Source organism: Ursus arctos, unplaced genomic scaffold, assembly GCF_023065955.2.
Source record: "Ursus arctos isolate Adak ecotype North America unplaced genomic scaffold, UrsArc2.0 scaffold_8, whole genome shotgun sequence".
Lineage (NCBI taxonomy): Eukaryota > Metazoa > Chordata > Mammalia > Carnivora > Ursidae > Ursus > Ursus arctos.
In genome coordinates this window covers 61,056,913-61,084,118 of record NW_026623100.1, presented here as the reverse complement: position 1 = coordinate 61,084,118, position 27,206 = coordinate 61,056,913, and the positions used below count along the sequence as shown (strand labels likewise).

Here is a 27,206-nt window from a genome sequence, read left to right as displayed (position 1 = left end):
TATTCCTTGCTCTAAAATCTACTTGATCTGATATTAATATAGCCACTCCAGATTTATTTTAATTAATGTTTTCATAGTATATATTTTTCCATCCACTTACTTTTCACCTGAATATTTGTATTTCTAGCAGGTTTCTTGTATATAGCATACAGTTGGGTCTTGCTTTTTTATTTAGTCCGAAAATTTCTACCTTTTAATTGGAATGTTAATACTATTTACATTTCATGTAATTACTGATATGGCTGGATTTAAATTTACCATCTCACTATTTTGTTTTCTCCATCTGTTTTATGTTCATTTCTTCTGCTTTCACTATATTATTTTGGGATTGAATTGTTTTTTATGATTCCTTTCCTTTTCCACTATGAGTTTATTACCCATATCTTTTTTGAGTCATTGCTCCAGAGTTTATACAATATACATCTTTAACTTAACAGAGTTTATATTTAGATTTAACCTCTCTCTATATAGTATAGAAATCTTACATTAATAATTAATTAAATGCATTAATAAATCAATTAATGAAATTTAATTGATTTTATGGCATTTGCTTTCTAGTCAATGCTGAAAAAAATGCATCCTTATAAAGAAGGATCCTTGGCCTTTGGAGTAAAGGAAAACAAAGACCATGAAAAGGGCAAAGCCTGTGGGTGCTTATTCCTCTGGAGGCTCTCATCTCCCCACTGGCCTCACTGAACTCGGATGCAGCCACACACTTCTCAGAACAATTCTTTCACCTCTTTCTCACAAGTGTCACTGCTGCACAGACTTAAAACCATCTTTATGAGGTGAGTCACGGAAATACAATTAAGTTCTTTATTGTGAGGCACAACCATATGGCTTGTGTTTAAAGAAATTCAGTATCTTTCCTTGTGAAAAAGGAGCTCGAAGAAGAGCTTATTCTCTCTCCCAGAGGCATTCTTTCCCTAGGAGGGTAAGGAAGGGATCAGACTTTCACAGACCAAGACAAGGGAAGGGAGATAAACTCACTCTGTCAGGAGAGGCCCCCTCTCCCAAGGCCCTTTCCCTGACTTCATTGCCAGCCTTCCCCTGCCTTCGCCCCTGCTCCTCCTGCATAACTCCCCACTCTCCTCCACTTCCTCTCTGCTCTCTTCCAGCTCCCAGCCAGCCTGCCTCGTGGGAGAGGGTCTTGGATATCCCTCACCTAGTGTCTGCCTACACTGAGCAAAGCCAAACCCTGAAGCCATGAAGGTTAGGACAAGAGGAACTAACACAGGTTAGTACGTATTTAACCTTCTTCAACCATGTATTTCACTCATCCAAACCCCAAGCTGTGGTTGGTGGGAAGAAATGAGACACGATACACATAACACAGAACCCTTTAAGATCGCAGCTTAATGGGCTTATAGAGAGAATGAGCAAATCTCTTACTCAGAAATTAAATCCACTCAGTGGCTAGTAAATCATCCAAGCACCCACATTACCATCTGGCACCATGCCTCTTTCTTTTATCATGGGATAGTATAGATGCTATAAAACAATCAACAGCCTTTTCTAGAAGGTTTTGCTTAATATTTACTGTTTCCCTAGCTTATTTGCCATGCCTGGACCTCAGCCCACAGTCTATTAGAGAATCAAAGGCCAGGCAAGAAAGGAAATGACTCTTCATGAGTCCATTCCGTCATGTGCCAAGAGCTTTAGCCTTTGATTCTTGGTGAGATTACCATAAGGTTACCACAAAAAGTCAAGGCAGCTATTGAAAAACTGAAAGGCAATAAAATCATAGGTTTATTTATTTGTTCCTGAAAGGGTTAGACCACCTAAATGACTATTTATTTGCAAAGTACTCATTAGAGGTCTTTTTTCCTTTTCTAATGCAGGACAGCCAATGATGCGACTAGGGAGGTAAGCTTTGGGGATAAGGGGAACTTGTGACTTGAAGCTTTTTTCAGACTGAGCACAAATGTCATCTCTTCTACACCACGATCTCTACTACACCTTTGTTTTATGAAATCGGTTCATGATAGGGCATAGCCTGATACTCACCACAGAGTGGGGGAAACAGATGCCACAAAATGGACATGACAGTTGGTAGATTTCTGAATCTCTGGCTATTTTTCTCTTGCATGAGTTCTTCAGAAATCTAAATGGCAACCTTAAAGGGCAAGAATCATGTCTAACTCAACAATATCCTCCCACCCCTTACCATTTTCCATATTTTAAATAATAAATGATTGCAGAGTGAATGAGTGTGTTCAGACTTTAAATTCACACCCATCTATGTAGGCTGTGTTGGGTCTCTCTTCTAAAAACCTGCTATGCCCTAAGAAGAAAGACAGACTTCTGATCCTTAAAGGGAAAAGGGAGGACGGCTGTTCTGACCAGCTATGTGACCCTGGGAGGCATTTCAATACTGCAGGTCTCAGTGTCTCCATCTATTATGTGAAGGGGTGGGACTAGTGGATGTCTTAAATGTGCTTCAGCTCTTTAATTCTGAAAACAAACAGAACACTACAACAACTTCTACAAGGTCAGTAGGAAAACATTCCCTCCATAAAAATTTTAGTAGGATCGAGACAGACTATCTTGTTAGCTAAGCCACTGTCATATTTTAGTCCCTGGTTTCAAAAACCACTCCACAGAAAACCTAAATTAACATTTTTGTAGCACTCTAGTTGTAGGAGAAAGGGGAAATACATTTAGAGAAGAGCACACTTTTCCTTCAGACTTTTATTGTACTCAATCTGCATACATATTCTAGCCCAGACAGAGAAAATGGGTTGAAAACAATGGTCCTAGAGCACTGAGAATACCTCAGCTATCAAGGGAAGAGTTAAGATTATGTGAAGTTTATTCTACACTATGTTTAAATTAAGGTCCACATCAGGGGTACCTGGCTGGCTCAGTTGGTAGAGCATGGCAGTCTTGATCTTGTAGTCATCACTCGAGCCCCACGTTGGATGTAGACATTACTAAAGCATAAATAAATTTAAAAAAAAAAGAAGGTTCATGATCATGTTAACTTGAAACAACAATAGGGTTTTTCCAATTTCCAAATATGTAAATTACCTTATTAAATCAGGATTGACCTAAAAATTCCAGAGAGCACCTTCTTGTGGCAAAAAAAAAAAAAAAAAAGCAATCACTGAATGGCAGTTTTGTCCCAAGATTGTACCTACTGGGCAAAATGGAGCTGCCATTCATTGAGTGCTCATTACGTTTCAAGGACTGGCCCAGATACGTTATATGGTAATGAGATAAAGGTTTTAATAAAGGCAGTTATCAATGTCTTGGAGAGAATTGGAAGTCCTCTATTTCACAGAGCCCAAGCTGTACCTTAAGATTTATGTCATTAAGAGTATCTCCCCATCTGTGTATTCCTGAACATCAGGGGTGGCATCTAGCCTTAGCACATTCCCCACACCTTTCCTGCACCCGCTTCCAGTTCTGAGCTATGGCTGAGAAACCACATAAGTTATATTTCTCTTTTGTTTTCAACTCAGAGCCCCTAATTTCAAGTCGACAAAATGAAGAGAGAAGAGCAAAAAGGAAGCAATACTTTTTTAAAGAAGAAGGAAAGAGAGGAAGGAAGGAAGGAAGGAAGGAAGGAAGGAAGGAAGGAAGGAGAGAGAGGGAGGGAGGAAGGAGGAAAGGAAGGAAGGAAAGAAAGAAAAGAAAGGAAGAAAGGAAGGCAAACAATAACAACAACAAAAACCCCACAGCTCAACACCTTATAAAAATCTTCATGAGCCCAGGGATCTTTCAATTCAAACAAAATTACTTAACATTCATGATTTAAGAGGCATTTAATAAACAGAAAACAGAAAAACATTTATATGATTACAATTTGTATTTTTCAGTAACAGACATCATCCTCAGACCTTTCAAATGTCTTGTTTCTTATACAGTGAATTTCTATACTTAGCACCTCACCTGATAAAATTGGTGTTCATTTCCCAAAAGGGCTTGCCAAACATTATGGACGCTTGCCTGGATCTGAGGGGACAAATATTTTCCTACATCCTGATTCTGAGTGTTCAGCCCCTCCCTTAGAGAGCCCAGTGTCTAAGGCCCCATGCTAGGGTGACCCGTCCACCGAGGTTGCACATTCTAATACACACTAGCTGATCAGTCCCATTCTTAGTGGGTTCCGTGGGCCCTTTTAAAGGACCTTTTAAAGGAAACTGGAATGTAGAGACCTAACTTTGAAATTTTGGAAACTTCCAATGTTAGAAAAACAAAAACAAAAAAACAAAGAAAGTCAAACTATGTGTGAATTCCTGTCTGAGCCAAACAAAAGAGGTTTGCCGCCCAGCTGCAGGCCTCTGGTGGCAGCTTTCAGCCCGTGCCCTGGGAAACTTGGAGGACTCATGCTCAGGCTGCCCCTAGAAATGCCTTTCTGAGCAGATTCCGAGGACAGCCATGAAGAAATCTCAGAAAAGTTGCCGAGCACTTCTGAAATGCTTCTGTGTCACTGCAAATGTCCTGTCCAGGTGAGCAACGTATGATCTCGCTCAGTCGTTTCTCTTCTTTGACACTCTCTAATTATTTGGATATTTCCGCAGGTTTCCGAGAATACCAGAGTGGGTGGTGTCTACTGTAAAACATTTTTTTACTCTCTCAGTAGCCAACCAGAGTTATGTCACTCCCTTTGTGGTCAAGAAAACCTGACCTTCAATAAACCCCACACCAGTTTTCTGGGATATCTCTGACAGGGATCCTGGAAATTTCAGGAAGCCAGAGGCGCTGAGACAATGCACAAATTTGAAACGGGGTCAATGCCTCCTTGCACCTTCAGCAACATGAAGAGAGGGCTCCTCTGTTAAAAGTCTACTTCATCACCTCACGTCTATCATAATTAACTAAGGGAGAGGAAAGTGTGACTGGGTTTTCATTTGTATGGGTGTAAAATATGTACCTTTAATAAATTCTACAAACCCTGCCCTCAGCTGAAAACTGTCCCAACTATAGGCTGTCTTACATTGACACAGAGCAGGTATTAGGCCACACATACTTAGATCACCCAAAGAAGAAAAGACTGTAGGGAAGTTTTGCACTTTCTAGGAGGACTAGATAAGGAGGAGACAGGTGCCTCTGTGTGGAGAAGAGCCTTGTCGAAGCTTCAACAGGAGATCAGGAGAGAGACCCTGGGAGGGTGGAGTATGCACGAAGTAGTCTCCTCACAGAATCTCCACACGGCTGTCAGAACACAGGAGGCCTCCTGGTATCTATTACACGGGAACTTAAAAAATGACAGGCTCAGCTCGATGGTGTTCAACAGTCATGTGGGAGCTTTTAGTTTCTTTTTTATCTGGTTTCTTTAAAAAATAAATGGAATGAGGGCCTTCCGAGATTTGGGGTAGTCCTCAAACATCTTGAGGTAGAATCTAAAAGACAAGAAAGGAATAATTATAACAAGCAGTGGTCAACCATTGAGGTTTGCTGGGTCCAAGAGCCTTGATACAAACCAACCTACAGTTACTCAGGGCCTGACTCTTGCAGATGGAAGATGTCCATCTTCCTTCTCCCTCATGCATCCTCTCCCATAAATGTTGAAGCTTCTTGTGTTGGGAAATAAAAAGTAATAGCCAGAGAACAGTGGGGATGGTTGCACAACATTATGAATGTACCTACTGCTACTAAATGGTACTCTGAAAATGGCCAAAATGGTAAATTTTATGTTATGCGTGTTTTACCACAATAAAAAAAAAGGGGGGGGGAGCCAGAAGGAACTGCTCAATGGATTCAATTGGGAAATAAGGAACCAGAGACCCCAAAGACCATGGGCAAGATTAATCCTAGAAAACTGGTAATGTTCCCAGAAAATACCCTTCATGAGGCCTTGGGAATGCCAAGAAAATGTTACCTCATATTCTGAGTTGAAGTGTGCTCCCCGCCTCCCCCCGCCAAATATATGCTTGAAGTCTTAACCTAGAAGACTTACCTGAAAATAGGGTCATCGCAGACATGATTTAGTCTGTGTAGTAACAGGCTAAAGGGCATACTGGAATAGGAAAGTCCCTTCATCCAGGATGACTGAAGGGGACAAGAAACACCAAGACAGAGACAGGCAGGGGAAGAGGCCATGTGGACATGAAGGCAGAGACTGGGGATGGAGCTGTAGATCATGGAACACCTCAGGTTGGGGGTACAACCACAAGCCAGGAAGAGGTAAGGAAGGATCCTCGCCTAGAACCGTCAGAGAGAACACAGCCCTACATACCCTTTGATTTTAGACTTCTGCCTCCAGAACTGTGAGAGAATAAATTTCGATTGTTTTAAGCCACTCGGTTTGTGGTCATCTGCTTTGGCAAGCCCGGAAGATTAATTCAGGTTGTGAAATGGCTTTCTCCTTCAGTGACCAGGCTGTCCTAGCTAGTTGAAGCTGGGAACTCTCAAGTGGTAATCACAGTGATACACTCTGTTAAAATACCTTAATGTGCACCAGGCGACAAACAGTAATAATGTGCAACAAGAGGTGGCTGGTTTTCATGCTATGCTTAGAGAGGTCTGATGAGTTACTTCTCACAAAGACCAGTTGGCCCTATAGAAAAGATGCCTGGCCTTCCTTCTGGAGGAATCTGACCTCACAGGACAGGACCACAGTTTAGATTTTGTTGTTGCACCTGCTGGAAACCTCTGCTAGAACCGCTGTCCCTCCCCTGACCGGTCCCACCTGAGACTACTTCCCAGAACTCCTCCAGCTGCTGGCTGCCCTCTCTGCCCTCTCCATCTCCACCTCTGGTGGGGAACAGACTCTGCCTCAAGAGAGGAGAACACACACTGTCTTACAGGCTGGAGACACTCTCCAGCCTGTCCCTGCCAAGGCTAGGAGGTGGCTGGTGCATGTCATGAGGACAGCTACTGTTTCATTCATTTCTGACACTTTTGCATAAATTCCACTCTGAGGAAAAGAACTCATTCTTGATTTAACCTCCAAAACTACAGAATTAATCATTAGCTCAACTAAAACACCCATGCAGGAGCTTAAGGGTTCTCCCAAGTCCTGGTACCAAGGCTATTCCCCCTTTGGCTATCCCTTCCTCTCTCTGTGTCTCTCCAGCCACAAAAGCCAATTTAGAGAAAGGATCTGAAGTTTAAGCACAAAGCCCGATATCAACTTAGTACGTTACTCTTCCCCTTGCAGTGATGCTTTTAGTTAATGCTTTTGTCTGGTGCTGGGTCTGGGAGGAAGGTGGAAGGTAATAAGGCTTTATGCTAGACCTACAGAGGAAAGGTTCTAAACCCCTACAACTCCTGGCATTGCCCAGGTGAGGGGACAGTCCTAAAATCACACCAGATAAGCATTCACTTATCCTACCTTCCCAGGAACCCAGCAATGACCTTGGCTAGGATTTATGGAGGGCAGGGGTCGCGGATAAAATAGAGTGTCAGAATAAGCCCTGTTACTACACAGATTCCAGGAGAATAATTCTGGAGTTTCCAGGGCTCTGTGATTACCTGAACTATTAGCACCAAACCCAGAATTAAAGATAGTAGCCACACTAGACCGGGGGCTAGACTTTTCCCTGGTGGTACTCTATCATGGCTATACCTCAGGATTATCTGTGAAGCTGGGGTCAGTGCAGCCCATGGAACACACTTTGAGAAATGTGGCAGAAGTGAATTGAATTGAAGTGTGGAAATGGAAGCTACTTTTTGGACCTCTTGACCCTTACCTAGAGCCCACTGCCACCCAGCAGCCATGCGGTAAGCCTGCTAGGAGGCACAGAGCCCGGGCCAACTAACTCACAACTTCATTGCCAGGAAGCCTTCTTCCATAACGCACAGGTGGCTTCCCAAGTCACCTCGGATGTGCCTCTTCCTACCTGGGTTTAGTTTCACTCATAAAAAAAAAAAAGTGTTTACACTGCTGTCACCCAGCTGAATTCCAAGTTCAGTGAAAGCTCAGAAAGCTCAGAATTTGCCAGTCCAGATTACTGTATCAAGCTTACCTTATAAAAATACATGTCTTAGCTTTCTCCATCTGACTCAGAGTGCTGAAAGACTGCTTGGAGAAGAAAGCTACTTGACAGCTGCCACCCTGACTGAGAAATTTACCTATGATGGTGGAAAGCTCGCAGCGCCAGGAAACAAAGTGAGAAAAACGCAAATGCAAGTGCTGGGAGGGACCAAGTGGCCAGGGCATAGCCGATCCATTCAATGATCTCCCCAAGGAAATTGGCTCCAGAAACATACGTAAACAAGCCACCTGTATGCAGAAGAATGAAAAAGTCCATCATCAGAACTGGATCATCCGCACATCAAACCCCTCTGCTCCGTTCCAAAGCACATAAAGGTAGTTATGACGAATGTGGGGCTGGAGACTTCCTTATGGTCATCACAGTCTGGTCCAAATCCACTTGGGAAGAAGAGTAAACACAGTGACAACAGCCTGTTGCCCTCAGAACTTCCTGGAATCGTGAAGAGTGGCCCCAACTTCTTGATGGGCTCCAGCCAATCTCCAGCAACTGCTGTACCCCTTGCTCTGGGCAGGACAATGATGAGGAGCAGGAGGTCTGGTTTTCATTTTGTTCGACTAAATAACATTTCCAAGCCACCTCTCACCTTCTCACTCCTCCCCTGGACACCCACACCACACGTTTCACGTGGGCACTCAGACAAAATGAACAACACACTATGTGACAATAATAAAAACCTAAGTTGATACTAGACATAATTAGATTTTCCTGGGGCATTTGCCCCCGCCCCCTGCAAAGGAGTATATATACTCGTTCAAGTTGAAGGAAGTGAGTGGGAGCTGCAGGGGCTTTGCCCCCATGGGGGCTGGTGAGGTCTGCTTCTGCTGATTTTCAAGATTCACTTTTCTATCCAACCATATATGTCTGACATCAAACCTATAAATAGAAATCAACACATTTCCAATGATAGTAAATGTATCCACTTTCTGTCCCATAGTAAACTAATTTTTTCTTTCCATATTTATATAAAGAATATTCTGTTTTTAAATCATTCTGTAACATACCTTAATAGTTGGAAACTAACTTTGACAATCTAGCTTTTAAGAGAATTCTCTGCTCTTCTTTGTTTGGCTAGTTATTGAGTGAATATTTAAAATCCCAAAACTCCTTCAAGTTATCTTTCCCTAAAGATGACACTGCATCAGCAGTTCCAGACCCGTGATTTCCCGGATCCTGGCAGAAACCACTGACCTCCTATAGAGGGTCTATAAATTGCCAATGGCATATCTCAATATACACCATTATTTTTGTTTGATGTAGACACCATGAGGATGTCAGCAACTCTTAAATTTATTTAAATGTGTTACTGAATTCATTATAGCTCTGTTGTTATTTTATTAATAAATGAATATCAATACCATATTGTAATTTAGGAAAAATTTTGAAGTAAATAACAGGTCTATTTACATCAAAAAGGATGAGAGTCATCAACCTACACAAATACCACCTAAAATAGCGAAAGATTACTTGGACTAATTCACTCTCACCTGCTTGTGTTTGTCAACTTCACACCCTGGTTTCTTGGGAACAGTTAGAATTTCAAATAAGCTATGACTTTATATCTGAGAATGCATTTGTACTTGTAAGACCTCCCATCCTAATTTTTGATTAAGTAATTATGGCTCTGCATACCTTTAAGAAAATACAAGTGGCAGAAAATAAATACAGTACTACCCCTGACTACTCACTAGATAAGTCAAGGTCAACTGGAAAAGACAAGTCATACACAATTCAACTTTACTGACTAACTCATGAAGGACCAACATGGTACGTACACATGATGCTTAATTTTCTGTGTTAACATGATTGGGCTATAATGTGCCAGATATTTGATTAAACATCATTTCTGGGTATGTGTGTGAGTGTGTTCCTGGATGAGATTAACACTTGAATCTATTCACTGACTAAAGCAGATTTCCCTCCCCAATATGGGTGGACCTCATCCAATCCACTGAAGGCTTGAATAGAACAAAGGCCAAGTAAGGGAGAATTCATTCTCTCTGCCTGACTGTCTTTAAGCTAGGACATCAGTCTTCTCCTGATGATGACTAGAACTTACACCACCTGCTCTCCTGGGTCTCCAACTTGCAGATAATAAATCATGGGATTTCTCAGCTTCCAGAATCACGTGAGCCAATTCCTCAGAATAAATCTCTTTATGTATCTATAGCTGTATCTGTATCTATACCCTATTGGTTCTGTTTCTCTGGAGAAGCCTAATACAGTACATGGTAATCTGACCTACTGTAACGAGTTGGCAGCCTATTTCCATCTTACCCCAAGCTTTGCACCCCCCCACCCCCAAGGTATTATGATGTTGCACCTTCCTGGGGGTGCCTCTACCTGAACTTCCAGGTTTAGATCAGAAAACGCAAATGTGTTGTGGGGTAGGAGGGGATGTGAAAGAGAAGTCAGAGGCAAATTGGGATATATCGTACCATTTGTGCCCTCACTGCCCCCTCTCCATTTGCTACTCATAGCATAATCCCTGGGACAGGCTTCCCAAGGCAGAGTGGAAATCCGGAGGGCAGGGGAGGTATTACCTTGTGGAATCCTATAGATGACTTCTCCGGGCTTCCTGAGCTGGCGCAATATATAGTCACTCTGAATGTTGATTCCCATTCCCAAAATAAATAAGAAGACGCCTTAGCAAAGAAGACAGACGAAAGAAGTTAAAAATGTATCCTGGTGGGGCGCCTGGGTGGTTCAGTCAGTTAAGCATCTGCCTTTGGCTCAGGTCATGAACTCAGGGTCCTGGGATTGAGTGCCGTGTCAGGCTCCCTGCTCAGTGGGGACCCTGCTTCTACTTCTCCCTCTGCAGCTCCCCCTGCTTGTGCTTTCTCTCTCTCACACTTTCTCTCTCTCAAATAATTAAACAAAATCTTTTTTTAAAAAATGTATCCTGGTTTTGGTGTTTTTCTCATAAGCTAAGTTTTGTGTGTGTGTGTGTGTGTGTGTGTGTGTGTGTGTGTGTTTTAATGACGAGAAGGGAATTTAATTTCAAATTCTGAGAATGCTACAAAGATATGGCAAAGGGTGGTCAATTAGCCATTTCCCAAATTTGGGTGGAGAGGCCATATTTTCATAGACCAAAAGACTGACATTATACAGTGTCACATGATGGAGGCAGTTGGGAGAGGAGAGAAAGGGAGCAACACCACTGGGCAATACTTGAATGAATGAATGAATGAATGAATGAATGAATAATAGCAAACTTTTGGCTCATTCCCAAATAATTAAATTGTGGTTGGCAAACTCAACCACTAATTCCAAACCCTCTTCTTTTGCCTTCCCCCACTATAGAGGCTGGAATTCTGAAAAGTAGTCATGGGACCTATTTCTGACACAAGGATATAAAGGGAAATTTCCTTGGAATTTTTGCTTTCCTGATAAAAGGGAAGATGGGACCAGTGCCTCTACTGCCTCCCTCCTCTTTCATTGCCAGATGTGATGCCTTGAGCTCTAGCAACTGCCTTGCAATCATGAAGTGAATATGATGAAGACCATAGGTAAACGTGTTAAGAACCGTGGAATAGAAAGTATAAAAAGTTCCTAGGATTTTAATGATATCGGTAAGCAACTAAAGGAATGCAGAAGCCACCTACCTTTGGACATTCTTGTTATGTAAGAAATAGAAATTCTTAATTAAGTCACATGAACTGGTTTTCTGTGACTTATGCTGAGAGCATTCCTGATTGATATACCCATTCTCATGAAAGTAACATGAGTCAGATTGGGGAGCCTGGGACCTAGCAAACTGGTTTCAGTCACTGCCAGTTCACACACACAGTCTTGTTCGCCCATTCACTGGCTCAGAAAGAAGCCCTGGTCTGAGGTGAGGAGAGCCAGGATCAGGGATGCAAGGTCTTGCAGGTCTTGTATCCCAGTGGGCACCATGACAGTCCAGAAACACTCACTGTTCCACATAGATGCCCAGCCTCACCTCTCAACAATGTGTATTTGTGCTGATCAAAATATATGAGGCAAAAAGCAAGGACACTTGAATTAAAAACAGATCTGCCTCATTTTCTATGACAGGAAACAATGATTTGCAGTCTTGTCTAGTCAAAAGATCATTGGCCATTGTATGGTGACAGGTGGTGACTACACTTATCTTGGTAAGCACTGAATAATGCATAGAATTGCTGAATTACTACGTTATGCATCTGAAACTAATATAACATTGTATGTTAACTATACTTCAATAATAATTTTTTTTAAATTATTGGCCTGGAAGAAAGGAAACTGGGGAGAGACACCAAAGGCAGAAGGTTGAGAGAAGGAGGGGAGATAGCATGCACGGAAGTGGACAAAGCAGAAACCTTGGACTCAGGGTCTATGTGTCCTTGGGCAAGTCACTGACCCTCTCTCACCTTCCGTTTTCTCATCTGTAAAATGTAGATTTGAATAGTACCTATTTCACAAGGATGGTACAAGACTCACTCTTGTACTCATTCATTCATTTATTCATTCAACTAATATTGATTGAGAGCTTATAATACACCAAGCGTTATCCTAAGCACCAAGGATACAGTAGTGAAAAAACAGTCAAGGTATCTGTTCTCATACAATGTCACTGCAAAGCAGAAAATCATAGGATCATGAGATAGAGAGTGAACTGGGGAGGGGAAAAGGTGTCTCTACTTTAGATGAGGTGGGTAAGGAAAAGTTTTTGAAGATTTGGCATTTTGTCTTGTGATTTGAATAATAAGAATACACAGATCTGAGGGAGAGCAATCTGGTATAGGGATTAGCAGGTGCAAAGGCCCTGAGGCTAGAATAGGTTTACTCTGTTTAAAAAACATAAGGAAGGCTGATGCAGTTGAAACTTTAAGATAGAGGGAAAAGTGGGAAAATGTGGACAGGATGATAACTAAAAGAGCACACACTAAGCGTTGTAGGCTTTGGTGAGGAGTTTGGATTGTTAAGTGCAAGAGGATGAAGTCAGAGCAGTGAGGGAGAAGTGAGCCCTGTCGGGACATGTTACAGAGCTAAATGCAGCCGTACTAAGCTGACAGAGAGAAACTGATGTGTGGTGTAAAGAGAGGAATTAAGGGTAATCCCTGCATTTTGGTTTAAGATAAAATAATATACAAACAATCAAACCATCCTGACTTGAGTTCCTCTTGCAGATAATGGGAAAAAAATTCAACAGTATTTTCTACTATTTTAGATAAAATGCTCAGGAAAAGTCTCTTTGAGGAGGTACAAGTTGTTAGACACCTAAATAAAGTAAGGGACCAACCTCCACGAGTATATGTGGACAAAACATTCTAGACAGAGGGAACGGTCTGTACAAAAGCTCTGGGGCAGAACCAGCTTGACCATTTCAGTCCCAGCAGGAAGGCCACTGAGGCTACAGCACAGTCATTGGATGGAGGCAGGAAATGCGGTCGAGAAATCGGGCAGGACCAACAACATTTGGGCATCACAGGCAGAGGCAGTGACAAGGAATTTGTCTTTTATCCCAAGAGTAATAGAAATGCACTGGAGGATTCTGGGGTGGGGAGTGACCTGTTTCTCAAAGAGCTCTTTGGCTGTTTTATAGGGAAAAGAGCAGGGAAGCAGGGAGAGGAGAGGAGAACGGAATTCCCTGGGGGGTTATTGCAGTAGGGTGGGGGAAGGTGATGGGGATTGAGGCGGGGTGTGGGTAAGAAGTGGCCAGGTTTACTTACCCAGGGTAAACCGTACGTCTGTGTACCACTCAGCAGGGTATTCAGCACAGTAAATCAGATAGTAGCCTTGGAGAAGTCCATTTCCCATGCAGAAGACAAAACCTCTGACAAGGAACACAACTGGGAAAGGCCTCCCTCTAGTGAGCAATGAGTAAACAAATGTCCTGAGATAGATGGGGAAAAGATGTCAGGATACAGAGTTTAAAAAACAACAACAACGACGAAAACCCCAATGAGATGAAACAACAATTACATCAAACCCATTTTTAAAAATCATTTTCCTTGAATTTATGCAAAAAAGAACATTATTATTCCATTCTAGAGCAATCCTTTATGCTATTATTAGTCTTGCTTCATTAAAGGCCATAGTAGTCACCATTTATTACCTTATTTTATTTTCAAACCACCCTTGAAATGTAAATTTCATCTCCACCCAGTAGTTAATAAATTCAATCCTATGAGCCCAGGATTGGAGCTCAGCTTTCTATCAATCTACAAATGAAACCCTGAGGACACTGGAGAAAGGGAGAGCCTAGTTTGCCCCTGTAGCAGTGGGATGACATTTTGATAGCAGCCGCTCAATCGTACAGCTTTCTATATGTCACTCTGATATGATTTAATTACCAATACTATAGCATTCCCTAGGAAGTGGACCATAGAATCTCTCAAGAAAAGAAAGAGATTCCTCTGTTAGGAAGCATGAATCTGAGGAATCTAGGAAAATGGGATTAAAAATATATAATCAGGGGCGCCTGGGTGGCACAGCGGTTAAGCGTCTGCCTTCGGCTCAGGGCGTGATCCCGGCGTTCTGGGATCGAGCCCCACATCAGGCTCCTCCGCTATGAGCCTGCTTCTTCCTCTCCCACTCCCCCTGCTTGTGTTCCCTCTCTCGCTGGCTGTCTCTATCTCTGTCGAATAAATAAATAAAATCTTTAAAAAAAAATAAATAAAAATATATAATCAGCCTCAAAATAAGATTTGCCCAAGATATAATGCTACATACTAGAAATCAACTACATTTTCTTTATAATTTTTCTTCTTTTACGGTGCAATATAACAATCATACAGGTGAGTTCATAAACCTACGTGAATAGTTTAATGAATAACTATTAAATAAATACCCCTATAGTCACTAAACAAGAACTAGAACATTCCCTCCACCCCCAGAAGCCTCCCTCTCTATTCACCATACCACCATCATCCCAGAGCTAACCACCACCCTGATTTTTGTAATAATCACTTCCTTTTGCTTCTTTACAATTTTACCACATTTGCATGCATCCCTAAAACTACAGTTTCTTTTGCTCATTTTTAATTCCATAAGAATGGAGTCATATTCTATGATTCTGAGAGTATCCATTAATATCTTTTTTCTTTAACTCATCATATTTCTCAGACTCTAGCATGTTGTTGTATATAAGTTATAGTTCATATATTTCATTGTTGTATATTACCATTATATATGAATATACCACATATGTTTATCTATTTTACTTTGATGGAATTTTGGGTTGCTTCCAAAGTCTAACCTCTAAGAGCTATTTCCCCATTATTAATGATTTTACATTTTATATTTAAATCTTTGATACATCTGGAATTTCTTTTGTTGTAAGAAGTTAGCTAAGAATCCAACTTAATGTTCTTCCTAATGCTAGTAAATTTACTAAATTCTTTTCTTTCACTGACATGCACTCTCATTGGTATTGTATACTGATTTATCATAAAAATTGGTTCTTTTTCTGGACTTTTGATTCTGTCCCATTGATCTATTTATTGCCAGTACTATACTGTCTTAATAATTATACTTTTAATATATGTCTTAATACTAGGTGGGGCAGGGGCGCCTGCGTGGCTCAGTGAAGCTCAGGTCATGATCCCAGGGTCCTGGGATGGAGTCCCGCATCGGGTTCCCTGCTCAGCGGCGAGCCTGCTTCTCCCTCTCCCTCTGCCCCTCCTGCCCCACTCGTGCTCTCTCGCTCACTCAAATAAATAAATAAAATCTTTAAAGACTTCAGAGAATGAGTTCAGAAAAGTCACTAAGTAAACAAACAACTATGACAACAGGCAGCAACCACAACAAAGCCCCAGGAGGTGGGGAGAATCTGATGTCCAGAGGGGCCACACAGTATCATTGGAAATGCTTCATTTTCAACAATCAGCCACAGATATGCAAAGGAACAGGAAGGTATGACCCATACACAGGAAAGAAAGCAACCAATAGACACTGTCCCTGAGAAGCCCGATCGTTGGGCTTACTGGACAAAAACTTTAAATGAACTACTTTAAATATGTGAAAACAGACGTTAATACAAAAGCTTGTACACCAATGTTCATAGCAGCATTATCTAGAGTAGCCAAAAAATGAAACAACCCAAATGTCCCTCAGTTGATGAACTGATAAACAACATGCTGTATATCCATCCAATGACATATTATTCCACCATAAGAAGGAATAAAGTAGCGATACATGCTACAACATGGATGAACCATAAAATAATATCCTATGCAAAAGAAGCCAGTCACAAAAGCCTACAATTATAGGACTCCATTCATATGGAATGTCCAGAATAGGTAAATCCTTAGAGACAGAGAATAGAATGTGGTTGCCAGGGGCTGGGGGCTGGGGGGATGGGGACTGACTGCTACCAGGCCCAGGATTTCTTTTGGGGATGATGAAAATATTCCAGAATCAGGTAACGGCGAAGGTTGCACAACTTTTTTAATCTATTAAAAACCATTTAATTGTAACTTTAGTATGGTGACTTTTATGGTGTGTGAATTACATCTGAATATTTAAGCTACTTAAGAGAAAATTCATGCAGTGGTGCACTCTATGGTTAAATGGTAGGGTGCCTTCCACTTACCTGCTGTATGACCCTGTCACCTAACCTCACACGCTGTGTCTGCCTCTTCATCCGTGCATCTCATAGGGCCAATATATGTGAAGTGCTTAGAACCGGACAAATCATAAGAGCTCAGTAAACGTGTTGTTTTTGGTAACAATATGTTTGTAAGGCTGTTGTCAACAGATACAAGTGGTTCCTTTGCACTCAGGTCATTTTTTGTGTCCCTTGGGACATTTTTAAGCTTTTTTTTTTTTTTTTTTTTTTTTTAGATTTTCATTTATTTATTTGAGAGAGAGAGTGAGCACAAGCGGAGGGAAGAGCAGAGGCAGAGGCAGAGGGAGAACCTAGCGAGACTCTATCCCAGGACCCTGAGATCATGACCTGAGCCCAAGGCAGATGCTTAACCAACTGACCACTCCAGCACCCCCATTTTTAAGTTTTTTCACACAGATTTTGCACATTTTTTGGTAACGTTTAATCCCCAATTTTTAAAATCTTTTTTTTGTGTAACTGTAAATGGGGTTATCCATTTACCTCTATTAACTGGTTGTTTTACATATAGAAGGTGGCCTTTGATTTTTCTAATATTAATATATTAATTTTGTTCCCAACCACATCCTTAATTCCTTACTATTTATAATAGTTTTTCAGTATATTTTCCAGGATTTCCCAGGTATATCAGTATCTGCAAATAATGTTATACTCCTCTCTTTAAAAGACCCTGGAAGCCTTCTTTCTTTCTCACCCTCAAAAAAAAAGGGCACCTGGATGGCTCAAACATCCAACTCTAACTATTGATTTGGCCCAGGTCATGATCTCAGGGTTGTGAGATCGAGCCCCAAGTGGGGCTCCAAGCTCAGTGCAGAGTCTGCTTGAGAGTCTCTCCCTCTGCCCCTCCCCCACTCATGCTCTTTCTCTCTTTAAAATAAATAAATACAACTTTAAAAAAAAAGAACTAAGAGTTTCTATTAAAAGAAAAGGATACAAATATAAAATCAAACAAAATGTAATGTTAAATTTGAATTGGAAAAATCAATATGAATTCATGACTTTTAATACTGACCCACTCAAAGACCTAGGAGTAATGACACACCAGTAGCAATAAGCGCTGGGTCTCCATTTGTAAATACTATTCTTTAAAGGAAGCAGGCCACCGTGGTGAAATAGCTCATTCCAGATCAGAGGTAGGAATAGTACAAGGTGAGACAGTTTGTGGTATTGGAAAGTAAGGGAATAATAGAAGATTAAAGAGGGGACAGGGAGGGGCACCTGGGTGGCTCACTCTTGGTTTCGGCTTAGGTCATGATCTCAGGGTCCTGGGCTTAAGTCCCGGGTCTGGCTCCGCACTCAGCATGGAGTCTGCTTGTCTCTCTCCCTCTGCTCCTCCCCCCACCCCCCTCTCTCTCTCATAAATAAATAAAATCTTTTAAAATAAATAAATACATAAAAAGGGAGGGTGGGGTTGTCAAAGTTACATAGGTGCCAACTGGAAAGGAGTTCCTCTACCCAAATCCGTAACAAACTGGGTATCAAAAAGAATAATGACTGAGGAGGACTTAAGATGGCAGAGGAGTAGGGGACCACTTTTTCAGCTGGTCCCCTGAGTCGAGTTGGATAGGTACCAGACCATCCTGAACATCCATGGAATCAGCATGAGACGCAGGAAGATACACCTGGATCTCTACAAATGAACATCTCCAGCGCTGAGTACTGAGGTACAAAGCGGGGAGCCGTGAAACCGCGCACAGATATCGGAAGATAAACAGAAGGGGGAGGGAGCCGCTGCGTTCGGGCGCTGGGAAGAGGTAGCCACCTGCACGGGGGAGCGGGCGGACTCGCGGACCAGCACCCGCGAGACAGCAGACTGAGACCCTGAGCCGGGGAACGCGTGAGATTAGTCTGAAAACCAGAGCACCGGTGCGCTCACTGGAACCAGACTGAGACCGGGAGATCAGGAAGCGCGTGGGGGCGGCTGGCGGCTGGTGGTGTTAGAAACACAAAGGACAGAGACGCGCCGGCCCTGGAAGTGAGGGCAGGGACGCCGGGTGTGGGGCGCACATCCCGGGACGCTGCAGGGTTGAGCAGCACGAACAGTAACAGAGTTAAAGTGGCCAGAACATCAGTGGAGAATGGTCTGCGATCCCTCTGTTCTGAGACAGAGGCTGAGATTCGGCCACTGCTGCTCTGACTATCAGAAGAGGCACAGCAGACCGCCAGGGAAAGATGCCAGAGAACAAAAGCCTAGAAATACCGGCTCACAGTGTGCCCATCCCCATCCCCCCTCGCAGGGGACACGGAGACTCTACCCAAACAGGGTTGCCTGAGTATCGGTGTGGCAGGCCCCTCCCCCAGAAGGCAGGCTGAAAAATCCAGAAGCCCACATCCCTAAGATCCCTATAAAACAAGGGCACATGGCCTGGGTCCCGGTCAATAATTTGGGCTCTGGACAACCCCGCAACCTCTCCTCATCAGAATGACGAGAAGGAGAAATCCCCCCCAGCAAAGAAAAGACAATGAGTCTGTGGCCTCTGCCACAGAACTAATGGATATGGATATAACCAAATTATTAGAAATGGAATTCAGAGTAACAATGGTCAAGATGATGTGTAGACTTGAAAAAAGTATTAATGAAAATGTTAATGAGAATATGGAATCTCTAAGGGCGGAAATGAGAGCGAATCTAGCAGAAATTAAAAATTCTATGAGCCAAATGCAGCCAAAACTAGAGACTCTGACGGCCAGGGTGAATGAGGCAGAAGAACGTATCAGCATATTGGAGGATGGTTTAGTAGAAGAGAAAGCTAAAATAGAATCTTGGCTCAAAAAAATCCAATTTCAAGAATGTAGGTTACAGGAGATTACTGACTCGATGAAACGTTCCAATGTCAGAATCATCGGCATCCCCAAGGGGGTGGAGAAAAACAGAGGTCTAGAAGACATATTTGAACAAATTGTAGCTGAAAACTTCCCTAATCTAGCAAAGGAAACAAACATTCGTGTCCAAGAGGCAGAGAGGACCCCTCCCAAGCTCAACCACGACAAACCTACATCACGTCATGTTATAGTACAATTCGCAAATATTAGATCCAAGGATACAGTATTGAAAGTGGCCAGGGCAAAGAAATTTCTCACGTCCCAAGGCAAAGTTATCAGAATTACGTCAGACCTGTCTACACAGACCTGGAATGAGAGAAAGGGTTGGGGGGGGGGCATTTTTAAAGCTCTTTCAGAGAAAAACATGCAGCCAAGGATCCTTTATCCAGCAAGACTGTCATTCAGAATTGATGGAGAGATAAAGACCTTCCAGAATCGCCAGTCATTGACCAGTTTTGTAACCACGAAACCAGCCCTACAGGAGATATGAAGGGGGGTTCTATAAAAGTAAAAAGGCCCCAAAGTGATACAGAATAAAGTCACAATCTATAGAATCAAAGACTTTACTGGCAACATGGCATCATTAAAATCATATCTCTCAATAATCAGTCTCAATGTAAATGGCCTAAATGCTCCATAAGCCACAGGGTTGCAGATTGGAAAGAAAGACAGGACTCATCCATTTGCTGTCTACAAGAGACTCATTTTGAACCTAAAGATACATTCAGACTGAAAGTAAAGGGATGGAATACCATCTTTCATGCCAATGGACCTCAAAAGAAAGCTGGGGTAGCAATTCTCATATCAGACAGATTGGATTTTAAACTAAAGACTATAGTTAGAGACACAGAAGGGCACAATATTATTCTTAAGGGATATATCCAACAAGTGGATATGACAATTATAAATATATATGCCCCCAACAGGGGAGCAGCACGCCACTCTTAACCAGAATAAAGAGACATATAGATAAAAATATGTTAATAGTAGGGGACATCAACACTCCACTATCAGCAATAGACAGACACTGGAGCGGAAAACCAACATAGAATCAAGAGCTTTGAATGCCATACTCGATGAGTTGGACCTCATAGATATATATAGAACACTACATCCCAGAACCAAAGAATACTCATTCTATTCTAATGCCCATGGAACATTCTCAAGAATAGACCATGTTCTGGGTCACTAAACAGGTCTCAACCAATACCAAAAGACTGAAATTATTCCCTGCATATTCTCAGACCACAGTGCTTTGAAATTGGAACTCAACCACAAGGAAAAATTTGGAAGAAACTCAAACACTTGGAGACTAAGAACCATCCTGCTCAAGAATGATTCAATAAGCCACGAAATCAAAAATCAATTTAAACAATTTATGGAGACCAACGAGAACGAAAACACAACGGTCCAAAACCTATGGGATACTGCAAAGGTGGTCCTAAGGGGAAAATACATAGCCATCCAAGCCTCACTCAAAAGAATAGAAGAATCTAAAATGCAGTTTTTATATTCTCACCTCAAGAAGCTGGAACAGCAACAGAGGGACAGGCCTAATCCACACAAGAGAAAGCAGTTGATCAAGATAAGAGCAGAAATCAATGAATTAGAAACCAGGAGTACCGTAGAGCAGATCAACAGAACTAGAAGCTGATTCTTTGAAAGAATAAATAAAATTGATAGACCACTGGCAAGACTTATCCAAAAGAATAGAGAAAGGACCCAAATTAATAAAATTATGAATGAAAAGGGAGAAGTCACAACCAACACCAATGAAATTGGAAGGATTATTAGGAACTTTTATCAACAGCTTTATGCCAATAAATTAAGCAATCTGGAAGAGATGGAGGCCTTCCTGGAAACCTATAAATTACCAAGACTGAAACAGGAAGAAATTGATTTTTTAAACAGGCCAATTAATTATGAAGAGATTGAAACAGTGATAAAAAAAAAAAAAACCTTCCAAAAAACAAAACTCCAGGACTGGATGGTTTTCCTGGGGAATTCTACCAAACATTCAAAGAAGAAATAATACCTATTCTCCTAAAGCTATTTCAAAAAATAGAAACAGAAGGAAAGCTACCAAACTCATTCTATGAGGCCAATATTACCTTGATCCCCAAAACAGGCAAAGACCCCATCAAAAAGGAGACTTACAGACCAATTTCCTTAATGAATATGGATGCCAAAATTCTCAACAAGATCCTGGCTAATAGAATCCAACAGTACATTAAAAGGATTATCCATCATGACCAAGTGGGATTCATCCCTGGGATGCAAGGGTGGTTCAACATTCGCAAATCGATCAGTGTCATAGATTTTATCCAGAAGGAAAAAGCCAAAAATCATATGATTCTCTCAATAGATGCAGAAAAAGCATTTGACAAAATACAGCATCCTTTCCTGATTAAAACCCTTCAGAGTGTAGGGATAGAGGGTACATTCCTCAATCTCATAAAAACCATCTATGAAAAGCCTTCAGCAAATATCATTCTCAATGGGGAAAAGCTGGAATCCTTTCCCTTAAGATCAGGAACACGACAACGATGCCCACTCTCACGACTATTATTCAACATAGTACTAGAAGTCCTTGCAACAGCAATCAGACAACAAAAAGGGATAAAAGGTATCCAAATCAGCAAAGAAGAAGTCAAACTGTCTTTCTTCACTGATGACATGATACTCTATACGGAAAAAACCCAAAGAATCCACTCCCAAACTATTAGAAGTTACAGAGCAATTCAGTAATGTGGCGGGATACAAAATCAATGCTCAGAAATCAGTTGCATTTCTATACACGAACAATGAGACTGAAGAAAGAGAAATTAGGGAATCCATCCCATTTATAATAGCACCAAAGATCATACGTTACCTTGGAATTAACTTAACCAGAGATGTAAAGGATCTATATTCTAGAAACTATAAATCACTCTTGAAAGACATTGAAGAAGACACAAAAAGATGGAAAAATACTCCATGCTCATGGATTGGAAGAATTAACATAGTTAAAATGTCCATGCTACCCAGAGCAATCTACACTTTCAATGCTATCCCGATCAAAATACCAATGACATTTTTCAAAATTTGGAACAAATAGTCCTTCAATTTGTATGGAACCAGAAAAGGCCCTGAATCACCAAGGAATTGTTGAAAAGGAAAAACAAAGCTGGGGGCATCACACTGCCAGATTTCAAGCTGTACTACAAAGCTGTGATCACAAAAACAGCATGGTACCGGCACAAAAACAGACACATAGACCAATGGAACAGAATAGAGAACCCAGAAATGGACCCTCGGCTCTTTGGGAAACTAATCTTTGATAAAGCAGGAAAAAACATCCGGTGGAAAAAAGGCAGTCTCTTCAATAAATGGTGCTGGGAAAATTGGACAGCTACATGCAAAAGAATGAAACTTGACCACTCTCTCACACCATACACAAAGATAAACTCCAAATGGATGAAAGACCTCGATGTGAGGCAGGAATCCATCAAAATCCTAGAGGAAGCATAGGCAGCAACCTCTACGACATCGGCCAAAGCAACCTTTTTCATGACACATCTCCAAAAGCAATTGAAACAAAAGATAAAATGAACTTGTGGGACTTCATCAAGATAAAAAGCTTCTGCACAGCCAAGGAAACAGTCAAAAAAACTAAGAGGTAGCCCACGGAATGGGAGAATATATTTGCAAATGATACTATAGATAAAAGACTGGTATCCAAGATCTACAAAGAACTTCTCAAACTCAATACACAAGAAACAAATAAACAAATCAAAAAATGGGCAGAAGATAGGAACAGACACTTTTCCAATGAAGACATACAAATGGCTAACAGACACATGAAAAAATGTTCAAAATCATTAGCCATCAGGGAAATTCAAATCAAAACCACACTGAGATACCACCTTACGCCAGTTAGAATGGCAAAAATTGACAAGGCAAGAAACAACAATTGTTGGAGAGGATGTGGAGAAAGGCAATCCCTCCTACATTGTTGGTGGGATGCAAGTTGGTACAACCACTTTGGAAAACAGTGTGGAGGTCCCTTAAAAAGTTAAAAATTGAGCTACCCTATGATCCAGCCATTGCACTACTGGGTATTTACCCCAAAGATAGAGACGTAGTGAAGAGAAGGGCCATATGCACCCCAATGTTCATAGCAGCATTGTCCACAATAGCTAAATCATGGAAGGAGCCGAGATGCCCTTCAACAGATGACCGGATTAAGAAATTGTGGTCCATATATACAATGGAATATTACTCAGCTATCAAAAAGAACGAGTTCTCAACATTTGCTGCAACATGGACGGCACTGGAGGAGATAATGCTAAGTGAAATAAGTCAAGCAGAGAAAGACAATTATCATGTGGTTTCTCTCATTTATGGAACATAAGAACTAGGAAGAACGGTAGGGGAAGAAAGGGATAAAGAAAGGGGGGTAATCAGAAGGGGGAATGAAGCATGAGAGACTATGGACTCTGAGAAACAAACTGAGGGCTTCAGAGGGGAGGGCGGTGGGGGAATGGGATAGGCTGGTGATGGGTAGTAAGGAGGGCACGTATTACATGGTGCACTGGGTGTTATACACAACTAATGAATCATTGAACTTTACATCAAAAACCAGGGATGTACTGTATGGTGACTAACATAATATAATAAAAAAATTAAAAAAAATAAAATCTCCTATTCAAAAAAGAAAAAAAAAGAATAATGACCATAGTTGATTGTAAACATCTGTAAACTCAGGTTAATCTTTACTACCTCATTGGATTCTTATAAAAATTAAATAGGATTCTGCAAGGAAAAGTGCCCAACACAGGATGGTTGCTGAATAATTAGTTTCTCTTCCCATTCACACCTCATGAAGACTTGAGTGTCTGAAGATGGCTTACAGAAAGTCTACTTTCAAAATAGTTTTTTACATCCCAATGCGGCCCTGTCAGTGCCAAAAATGCCCCCAAAATTGGTCCTTGCATGTGGCCATGCTTCCAGATCAAATCATGTAACTGCCCCACCCCTAACTTCTGGACTTTTTAAGTCTAAATGCAAAGCCAAAACTCATTGCATCTCATCCAAAGGAGTGTGTAATAACCAGAACAGGCCCACAGCTATAATAAACAACTCTAAAGTATCGGAGTTTCCACATAATAGAAGTTCATTTCTTGCTGGTGCCCCAGTGCAATGCTGTTCAGGGGTGATGCTTCGCTCCACAATCACTCAAGACCCAGATTCTCCCAGGCTGTCTTCCTCCTCTGGCGGGCAAACAGAGAGAGAGCATGGAGGACTGTGCACAGGTTTCCCCATGGGCCAGGCCACAAGCTGGAAGTGGAATAAATTACTTGCTCCCTCACTCCTCTGCCCGCGCACCCCCCAACCTGCCAACCGCAAGGAAGGCTGGGAAATGTAACCTCACTGGATTTCTCAGCAGGAAAAAGAAAAGAGTGTTGGTGAACCAGAGCATAAGCAATAGGTTCTGGAAAGCCAGGAACACTGGAAAACCAATAAAATCCTTCTGATAGAAATGACTTTGCTGCTGGAAAGCTAAAAGCAGTTCAAAATAGATGTTTCAATGTAGAAAGCAATAAAAAACGATGAAGAGAAAGGAAAAGAGAGTCAAGTAGCTCAAAAGGTTGACAGTTAGTGCCGTGGAGGGTTGCTGGTGAGTCTCACCTTCAGATCCCACATATGCCCTAAGACTCAGTTTCCCTGGTTTGGGACCACTTTGCTTTAATTACTTCTTACACTGCTAAAGACATTTTCATTCTTTTGTGTTTGTTCTAATACAGAGACTGATATGTACTCTGTAAATATAAAGTTTTCTATCACTGCTAAGTAAATATTCATTTGGGGGTCTCTTATTGGAAAGGGTTAACTGAAATTGCAAATCCAAATTAAACCAAAGAAACAACCTTTAAAATTACACATCTTACAGAGACCAACTCATATTTAACTAAGTCTTCTTCAAATATAAATCCTCTTGCGAAGATTATTGAACACTTTTCACTATATGAAATTTTAGACTCCATTGTCAATCAAAATAAATTCAAACTCTCTATATAAATACAAGGTTCCCATGTGTATATTTACTTGTTATGTGTAGTAATGACTCCCTCAACCCATGTCCCCCTTCACCCACCATGCCATTGTTTTGCTTTCCTTTACAGCCAAACTCATCCAAAAAGTTGTCTATACTTGCCATTTCTTTGTCTTTTCCTTCTCTTCTTTCCTCCCTCCCCTGCGGTAGAAACTGATCCTGGCAAGACCACCAGAGATCTCCACATTTCCAGATCTAAGAGTCAATTTTCAGTTCTCTTCTTGTTTGACAATCACTCCATCCTTCTGGAAACACTTTCTTCACTCAGCTTCCAGCACACCACTTTCTGTTGGTTTTTCTTCTACTTTACTGATTTCTCCTCATTTTCCTTTGCTGGTTTCTCTTTATCTCCTTGGCCTCTAAATATTAGAGTGCTCCAGGGTTCAGGACTCTTTTCCTTATTTACAACCACTATAGGTAGGACCACATCTAGTGTCATATCTTTAAATATCATATACAGAATGACAACTCCCAAATTTTTGTCCTTGAACTCAGACTCATATAGCCAATGTTCCACTAGACATCCACTTTAAAGGATATCTCAAACTTAATATATCTAAACCCAAACCCCTGATTCCCTACTTTTCCCAAAATCTGCACCTCCCTAAGTCTGCCCCTTCTCGGTAAATGGCAAGTTCATTCTTCCAATTGCTCTGATTGAACCACTGTTGACTTCTCTCTCTCTCTCTCTCCCTCTCTCTCTCTCCCTCTCTCTCTCTCCCTCTCTCTCTCTCTCATACCCCACATTAAATCTTCTAACAAATCCTGTCAGCTCTACCCTCAAAATATTTCCAGAATCTGACCACTTCTCACCTACTCCATCAAACAGAAAGATAACAAGAAAATCTCCAAAACTTGGGAACTTAACTATACTTCCAAATAATTTATAGTTAAAAGAGGAAGCCTCAAAGGAAATAAAAAACTATATTGAACTCATTGAAAGTGAAAATTACAACATATCAAAATTTGTGGGACACAGCTAAATCAGGGCTGGGAGGGAAGTTTGTAGCACTAAATGCATACAATAGAAAATAGGAAAGGTCCCAAAGCTTCCACCTTAAGAATCTAGGAAAAAAGAAAAGCATAACACTGAAAACTGCCAAAGGAAGCAGAAGAGAGACAATAATAAAGATAAAGATAAAAGCAGAAATCAATGAAATTCAAAACACTAAAACAATAACTAAAACAAATAAGACAAAGAGTTATTCTTTGAAAAGATCAATGAAATTTATATAACTCTATAAAGACTAATAAAGAAAAAGAGAGAAGACATAATCTGGAATGAAACAGGGGCTATCATTACAGAACCTACAAACATAAAAAGAATAATAATGAAATACCATGAACAACTCTACATGAATAAATTTGACAACTTAGATGAAATGAACCAAATCCTTTAAAAACACAGCTATCACAGCTCACCCTAATGAAATAGATCATTTGAATAGCCCTGTAACTATTAAGGAAATTTAGTTCATAATTTTAAACTTCCCCCTCAAAAAAAAAAATCCCAGGTCCAAATGATTTTACCGAAGAATTCTACAAACATCTCAAGATTAACACCAATTCTGTGTAATTGCTTCATTTTATAAAGTTAGTATCACCCTGATACAAAGCCAGACAAAGATAGTACAAAGGGGAAAAAAATCTACAGACCACTAGCCCCCACAAATATGAACACAAAAATATTTAACAAATTGTTAACAAACAGAATTCAGCAATAGAATTCAGCAATATATATAAATAATTATTTAGAATGAGTAAGTGGGGTTTA

General features: G+C 41.1%; 1 protein-coding gene across 1 annotated transcript in view; it reads right to left on the bottom strand.

The window, feature by feature from the left end:
- Positions 1-3,751: 3,751 nt before the first annotated feature.
- SRD5A2 (steroid 5 alpha-reductase 2) overlaps positions 3,752-27,206 on the bottom strand; it is a 45,299-nt gene continuing 21,844 nt past the window's right edge. Inside the window, exons 2-5 of the mRNA XM_026478473.4 lie at positions 13,619-13,782; positions 10,487-10,588; positions 8,023-8,173; positions 3,752-5,348 (exon numbers count right to left, since the gene is read on the bottom strand). Coding sequence (XP_026334258.1) covers positions 5,282-5,348; positions 8,023-8,173; positions 10,487-10,588; positions 13,619-13,782 — 484 coding nt within the window. The 3' untranslated portion in view covers positions 3,752-5,281. The remainder of the gene's footprint in view (positions 5,349-8,022; positions 8,174-10,486; positions 10,589-13,618; positions 13,783-27,206) is intronic.